The sequence below is a fragment of the Atta cephalotes genome, assembly GCF_000143395.1.
Source record: "Atta cephalotes unplaced genomic scaffold scaffold00043, whole genome shotgun sequence".
NCBI classification, from domain to species: Eukaryota; Metazoa; Arthropoda; class Insecta; order Hymenoptera; family Formicidae; genus Atta; species Atta cephalotes.
Window position 1 is genome coordinate 1863533 of NW_012130107.1, and position 7893 is coordinate 1871425.

The 7893-nt window shown below is 34.8% G+C and overlaps 1 protein-coding gene across 1 annotated transcript in view; it reads left to right on the plus strand.

Moving 5' to 3' along the window:
• LOC105622329 overlaps positions 1-6017 on the plus strand; it is a 45096-nt gene extending 39079 nt beyond the window's left edge. Inside the window, exons 4-12 of the mRNA XM_012203748.1 lie at positions 1002-1529; positions 1692-2604; positions 2837-2950; positions 3053-3448; positions 3878-4224; positions 4401-4913; positions 4985-5097; positions 5174-5381; positions 5453-6017. Of these exons, the coding sequence (XP_012059138.1) occupies positions 1002-1529; positions 1692-2604; positions 2837-2950; positions 3053-3448; positions 3878-4224; positions 4401-4913; positions 4985-5097; positions 5174-5381; positions 5453-6017 (3697 nt within the window). The remainder of the gene's footprint in view (positions 1-1001; positions 1530-1691; positions 2605-2836; positions 2951-3052; positions 3449-3877; positions 4225-4400; positions 4914-4984; positions 5098-5173; positions 5382-5452) is intronic.
• Positions 6018-7893: the final 1876 nt, after the last annotated feature.

The window sequence follows — 7893 nt, forward strand, 5'->3', positions numbered from 1 at the left end:
ACAATATACACACACACACACACACACACACACACACACACACACACACACACACACACACACACACACACACACACACACACATACATGCGCGCGCGCGCACTTATATATCATATTATATATCATATTATGTCAATAAAATAATGTTTGAATGAATTATACGAAAAGAACGATTTTGCTAAAATACCTAAAAGTTTAACCAGACACAAATTTGGAAATTCTTTTTCAAAATTGATTTCACTTTCACTCTTTAGAGTAAGAGTATTCCAAATAATTTAGACAGTAAGATCAGCAAGCTTCTAGTTCGTTCATTTTCAATTTAGCTATACTAAGAAAAATTTTTAATTTTTCTTAGTATAGTTAAATTTTTAGATATTTCAAAACCGTCTTTTTCATGTAATTGAGAACTTATTATCGCAATGTTCTTTTTTGCTGACCGATTCCATCTTTACAGCAATGCTTTCTCCAACAAATATTCAAATTGTATTTATCGACAGTAATCAAATTTCTTTGCATCGCTTCTCAATCATTTAAAAGTATTTATTTTCATGCAAATTTCAAACAAACTGTATTCTTCTTGAAACATAAGATATTGCGGACGTTGCAAATTCAAGATATAATATTAAATTTTTTTAGCTGCGTACTAATACTTCAATTTAAGACATTTTGAGACGTATCGACTATTGAACAACAACATTTTTCTGAGGATTTAAATACAACAATTACAAAATGAAATATAGTCAATTAATATTTGGCAATCATAAAGAAATGACAAAATATCAAGTTTTCAAATTTAATGTCTCTTTTTTGATAGAATAGTGATCATGATTTATATAAATTATCAATGATTCTGTTACATATGTAATATTTCCTCTATCTTTTGAAAATATGGTTAAAAATTTGAACTACTGTAACTAACAAACTTACATCATTTTCAAACTCCGCCGGAGAGACGTACGTGCGTTTAAAGCGAGCGATTAACATTCTTGTCTCAATTACAGATTTCCAGAAATAATGGTGAACATGGAAGTGTGGATTCCGCCGCAGCAGGACACGTCACCACTGTTAAGTAAATACGACGTGAAGGAATGTGGTTCGATAGCGCCACCGGGTCATTTTGGCTGGTTTGTTCCGGAAACATTAACTAGACCTGATGATAATTGGCTAATCTTCTCCAAATTAGAGACTGCTAGTAGATTCGCTGTCGACGAGGCATATCTACCTATTGTTAAGAAATTTATGATAAACACACAAACGGGGGAATATTACTGTCATGAAGCTTTTTGCCAACATGGGATGTACATCCCGGAACAATGTCATGGCCAAGGCCAGCAAAAGTCACCGAACTGCGCGCTGCTGCTAGCAGAATATTCTGATGTAACTCGTTTCATAAAAGAACATATTGATCAGATGAAGCTCTATGTTAAGGTGGTGTGGGTAGGACCGAATCTCAAACATCTAATCAAATATTTAACCAAGGAATACGAGCACATGCTCGCGCAGAACTCATCGGCTTCCATCGAGAACAGGTATTGATCTGAAAAATATCTAATTTTTTTTTTTATTGTCGCTCGATACCGTAAGTAATAAGTATCAGTATGGCCACGAGTAATTTGGCCAAACTCTCATATAAAATCTCTAAGTACTATACAAAAAAAATGTAAAGTTTTATAATAAAATTTTCTTTTTAGATCATTGGTAATTCTGCACTATACGCCCAGCAGCGTGATCCCGAACGAAAAGGAATTTACAACGATCGACTTTCCACGTTGTGGAATGAAAAACGATTCGATCGGCTGCATGTATGAGTCCAATAGACTAACAAAATTAGTGTGGAGTAGATTGGAAGCAATCGCGAAGATCGCTTTTCAGGCGATAAATCGCGCTAAGTTTAGTCGAGAGATGTATGAAATTTTGATCACACGTCGTTTACAAGCATCAATGAATGTCTCGGATGAACAAATTGCTTGCGATTGGTTAAAGGATAATCTGAAGTATGTCCTAACAGAATGGAAGCCCAGCAACGACGACAAAAATACCCTCTTCGTAGGTGGTATATTTCCCATGAGCGGCAACTCCTACATGGCCAAATCGATCGTGATCGCCGCTAAAATGGCGAAAGAAGTCATCAATGTTAACAATACCTTGCTGAGAGATTACAACTTGACTCTATTAGCCAGTGATGGTCAATGTAAGTCGGATATGGTGATGAAATCCTTCATCGATTATATCATACATAATTTCTACCGAAAGCTGGTTGGCGTATTGGGGCCTGCTTGTTCGGAAACTGTGGAGCCATTGGTTGGCGTGTCGAAATACTATAGAACAGTGATAATCAGTTACAGCGCAGAAGGATCTAGTTTCGACGATCGCACCAAATATCCGTATTTCTTTAGGACCATTGGTGAGAACAAACAGTATAAACATGTCTACGTGCAACTCTTGCAGAGACTAGGTTGGCATCGAGTAGCTTCATTGACAGAAGATGGACAGAAATATACCGAGTACATATCATATATGCAGGATATGCTTAGAGACAACAGTATCGATTTTGTGGCGAATGTCAAGTTTCCGAGAGAGCGAGAAGCTGACGTCATGACAAAAGTAGGTTTAATCTTGATTTATGGGAATTAAACATTTGTTTTTCCATTATCAACAATGGAAGCAATAGAATACTATTAAAAATTACTAATGCAAATGCATATAAATTATTTAATGTTTAAGTGACCAGAACTTGAGACTTTAATATTTTTAAATAATATTTATGCAAAAACTAAAAATATCTAAACTAAATATCTAAACTATAATAAATAATTTTTACAATATTAATTTTCAGTATTTGCAAAGTTTGAAAGAAAAACGAGCAAGAATTATTATTGCAGACGTATACGGTGAAGTAGCTCGTCAAGTCATGTGCGAAGCATATAAACTAGAGATGACAGCTGTTCAGGTAATAATTATAAATATTATATTTCGAATTTTTTTCGAATAAATCGTAAAAGCATAAAATTAAAGATAAATTCGTAATTTTTAATTGATTCTCGTTTTAAAGGGTTACGTCTGGTTCCTTCCGCTTTGGCTTCGACCACAATGGTACGATACCGATTATTACAATAAGAAAGGGGAAGTGGTACCTTGCACCACGAATGAAATGATGAAGGCCATAAACGGACATCTTGGTCTGTCGCACGCATACTTCGCTCGAGATGACGATATAATGCAGGAGGGAATCACTGTGCGTGAGTGGCGTGAACGTTATGAGAACATCTGCCGAATTCAGAATCAGCAACCCTCTAACTACGCCGGTTACGCCTACGATGCCATGTGGACCTACGCTTATGCTATAGATCGACTTATCCGTGAGAACCAGAGTTATGTCTTCGATCTTCACAGCAACCATACGGTCAATCGCCTCACGCATATTATCGGCGAGACTGATTTTTATGGGGTTAGTGAAACAAATATTTATCGATTATATAATTAATATTCAAGAGGTAACAATACGGCACTTTAATTTTTGTGCAAAGTTTCTCTATACAGTTATACTTAAATTAAAAAAAAATATACTTCCAGATGTTTTGGCTATATTTCGTGTCATTATCAGCAAAATATCCATAAATTCCCGGATTAAGATCAAGTCTTTATTCCGATTTCCAATTTGTCACCGGAATTGAAAATTCAGATGTAATTTATTAATCTATTATAACATTTTACATTGTAAAAAAAATATGTAGGATAGCCTATTATAATCGATAATTTTCCTCTGCTTTCACTAAAAGATAAGATTCAATATAATAAAAAATTCTTTAAGATATCTTGCAATCGCGGTAAACCTACACAAACAATAGGTTGCAATAATTGTCTTTGTATTTTTCAGGTATCCGGAAGAATAAAATTTCTAGGCGGACCATCGAGATACTCTGTTATCAATATTGTTCAGTTTGTCGATAATGAAACGAACATTGTTGGTAACTTTTATCCAAATATCTCCGAAACCAAGCACGAAGTAATGGGCGGCATTTTGGAGTTGAATATTTCAGCTTTCGTTTGGTTATCGGAGACAATGCCTGATGATGGTTCCGAGCCTCCATCAAGATGTGTTCTAGGAGGATTAGCGGAACTACTAGATGTTTCTTGCGAAGTAGCGATTATAGTCGCTAATATTATCGGTTTTGGCCTTCTTGGAGCAGTTTTGATCGTCAGCTTTATCATCATTAAACGAAAGTACGTTTATTATAATTTTGCTATTACTTTATAATAAATAGTTATTGCTTCTATATTTATTATATCGTAATATACGTATTATATGATATAATATAATATATACAGAAAGCAAATTTTATCAAGGCATTAGTTTAAAATTTTGTTTAATAGTACCTTCTTTTTTGTTACTTGTTTAGCTATGACAAAAAAATGCAGATTCATGAAAAATACATGAAGTCTCTGGGTATCCTATCGCAGATAGATACTTCTAGTTTGGATGTATGGGAAATTCCGCGAGATAGAGTAGTGATCAATCGAAAAATCGGAGAGGGAGCCTTCGGTACCGTTTATGGTGGTGAAGCTTTCTTTTCTGAGAAGGGTTGGCTCGCTGTAGCTGTGAAAACTTTGAAAGTCGGTAGCTCAACTGATGAAAAACTAGATTTCCTTAGTGAAGTCGAGGTCATGAAAAAATTCGAGCATTCGAATATCATTAAGTTATTGGGTGTATGCATTAAGTCTGAACCTGTGTTGACTGTGATGGAATTTATGCTTTACGGCGACTTAAAAACCTATCTGTTAGCCAGAAGACATTTGGTCAATGATCGAAGCTACGAGGATTCCGACGAGATATCGAATAAAAAATTAACCGCCATGGCATTAGATGTCGCCAGAGCGCTCAGTTATTTAGCGCAATTAAAATATGTTCACAGGTGAGTCAAACAATTTTAATTGCTGTCTATGACTAGCGATGACATAATTATACATTCTTCTTTTTCTTTAGGGATGTTGCCTCGCGTAATTGTCTAGTAAACGTCCAACGGGTAGTAAAACTTGGTGATTTTGGCATGACGAGGCCAATGTATGAAAACGACTATTATAAATTCAATCGGAAAGGTGAAAAAAGATACAATTAATGATGTTTTTGTTTTCACAGCATTATGATTTTACGGATAAAATTTGTTTCGTTCAGGTATGTTACCAGTAAGATGGATGTCGCCAGAATCGTTAGCACTGGGTATTTTTACGCCAGCGTCTGATGTCTGGTCTTACGGAGTACTACTCTACGAGATTGTTACATTCGGTAGCTTTCCTTTCCAAGGGATGAGTAATAATGAGGTACTCACGCATGTAAAGGCTGGCAATTGCCTCACTGCGCCGAAAAAAATAAAACTACAGCTGTAAGTAGTCCTGATGATACTAGTCGTATCTCATGTATCATTTAATTTATATTTGATAATTCTGTTTGCAGTGAAAATTTAATGTATTCCTGCTGGAACGTAGATCATTCGAAAAGGCCATCGGCTCCGGAGATCGTTGATTTCCTGGCATTGAATCCTCGTATTATTGCGCCTTGTCTGGACGTGCCTCTATCGAGTGTGCAATTAGAGCACACTGCGCAACTCGACATACAATTATCAGAGAATAATCGGAAATTTTCCCTTTTGTGGCCGCAACGTCAATCTTCGCAAACACAGGGACTAAAGATTCCAAATTCACCAACCCCGCTTCTGCTTGACTTGAATGGGCAGGACGACGATCAAACTTTGGATTCCCTGATTTGTCAATCTTGCGAGCAGGACAGTTCTAGTCCTTTATTGGATTCCACAAGAGCCTCTGTCTTGAAGCAAACGTGGCTTCACGGAGATTCTGATGTAAAAAATAAAGAGCCTCACAAATATGTTAATCTTCAACCGAGTATGTTGAAGATATCTTGTGAACCTGGCAGAAATGGTAGTGCCGGCAATATTCAAATGGAAGAAAGAACGTCCATGCTGCTAGAGAAGAAAAACACTGATGATGTGTCAATGCTCTGACGCAAGTAGACGATTTCATGAAGAAATTGGAAACTAGTCAGGGTGCCTAAAGGTACATTCGATTAAAGATAAATGACTGAGATAAGATCAAGGTCAGAATCCATAAAGATGGTTATCATTCCGGAATGAAGCAAGAAAGTTAATACATGAACGAATTTCAAGATATTCGCCTTCGTCGAATCACAAGGTGATTCACAATAATCACAAGGTCATACTAAAAGATTCTTTGAATCGAGAGAGAATAAGCTCTCTCTGATGAGGCATTTTAATTAATTAGATATTCCCTTGAATTTTTTGAACAATGGAGAAAATATGTTAATCTTAATTACGATAATTCAACAATGAACATTTTCTCTTTTCTTAGAGAATTCCTATTGCGGGTAGAATTCCTATTTGAATAGAGCGAAATATAGCGAAATTCGGTCTCGAATAAATGAAAAAACTTAATGATAAAGCCTAAGTACCCGCAAAAAAATGGTAAAATAATGTAAATTATTCAAACAATACGATCTTACTGATAACACGTATCTTTTTATGAATACGTCATATGTGCAAATGTGAATCAAAATTAAAACATAAATATCTTAAGCAGCTTAAAACAAGAAGATGTTCAAATAAAAATATAAAATTGAAAAATAACATATATTAAATAAAGAAAAACAAGGGTATCGATCTAAATAACGATAAAATAAAAGATTGATATAGAAAAACATGTATATTACTCGAGACAACTAGCTATCGATGACGAAATTAAACTACTTTTGAGACTGACTTCCATTGCGAAATTAAGTCGCATCATCTGATTGTCGGATGACCGACATTATTCGTCATCGCAGGCAAGCAACCAAAGGGTACAAAAGAGAAGAACTGCTTCTCGTAAATGCGAATTTTGCGACGAAAGCAGAAGAGACGATCGACGTCGGTGCATCCTTCATCCAGCAGTCCTATCGTCTTCTGCTCAATGCATCTTTAAGACTGACTCTCGAGATGGAAGGAACGCATCGTATATATCGTTCTTTATCCTTTTTCCTCTATTTTTGATTCGAGTCACGTTTCGAGGGAAAGCTAGCGCATTTGAATAGATCCAGTGTTTTACAAGTGGCGACGTGTTCGTGTGACCATGACATTTTTTTAAATCAGTATATATATAAAAAATTCGATTTTCCTCTCTTTAATCCTTTCACTATCCAGACGTTTTTTTTATTATTTCAGTAATTTCAATTAAAGTCAGACATCTTAAAAAATTTTTTTTTTAATTCTTAATGAAGACTTTATTTTTATATAAAATCGATATATTTAAATTATATTTATATTGTTAAATTTATTTTTAAATTTTACATCTTAACATTGCAAATTACTGGTTAATAAAAGGAATTATTATGATTAAAAAAAAATATTCTAAAAAAATATATATATGGGACATTGAAAGGGTTAATATTTCCTTGCGAATGCGACTACGCGTTTGTCGATCATGCGTCGCCATCGTATTCACGCTCACATCACAATTTAATTAATATCGTAAGACTAATCACCGACTGGCTGCATACTCGATCAGATATTTATTATTCTGATTATTTATTAATACACGAGTGGATTTCTTGCGAAAGATTTTTTTTATACGAATATATTTCTCGTTAAGGGTCCACTTAATAGCATTCTTGTATAATGTATAAAGTAGTGTTGCCAGATGACAGATAGCACATCCTATTTTGTGTAAATAAACTTGCGTAAATATGTTTGACCCTTTCCGGTATCATTTGACAGTTCCTTCAGAACTGTTTTCTTTTCATGTTCCTACATTCTTGATGTAGATAAAAATCAAAAGATGTATAAAAAACATATAAAAAAATATATATATATATATATATTTTATTTT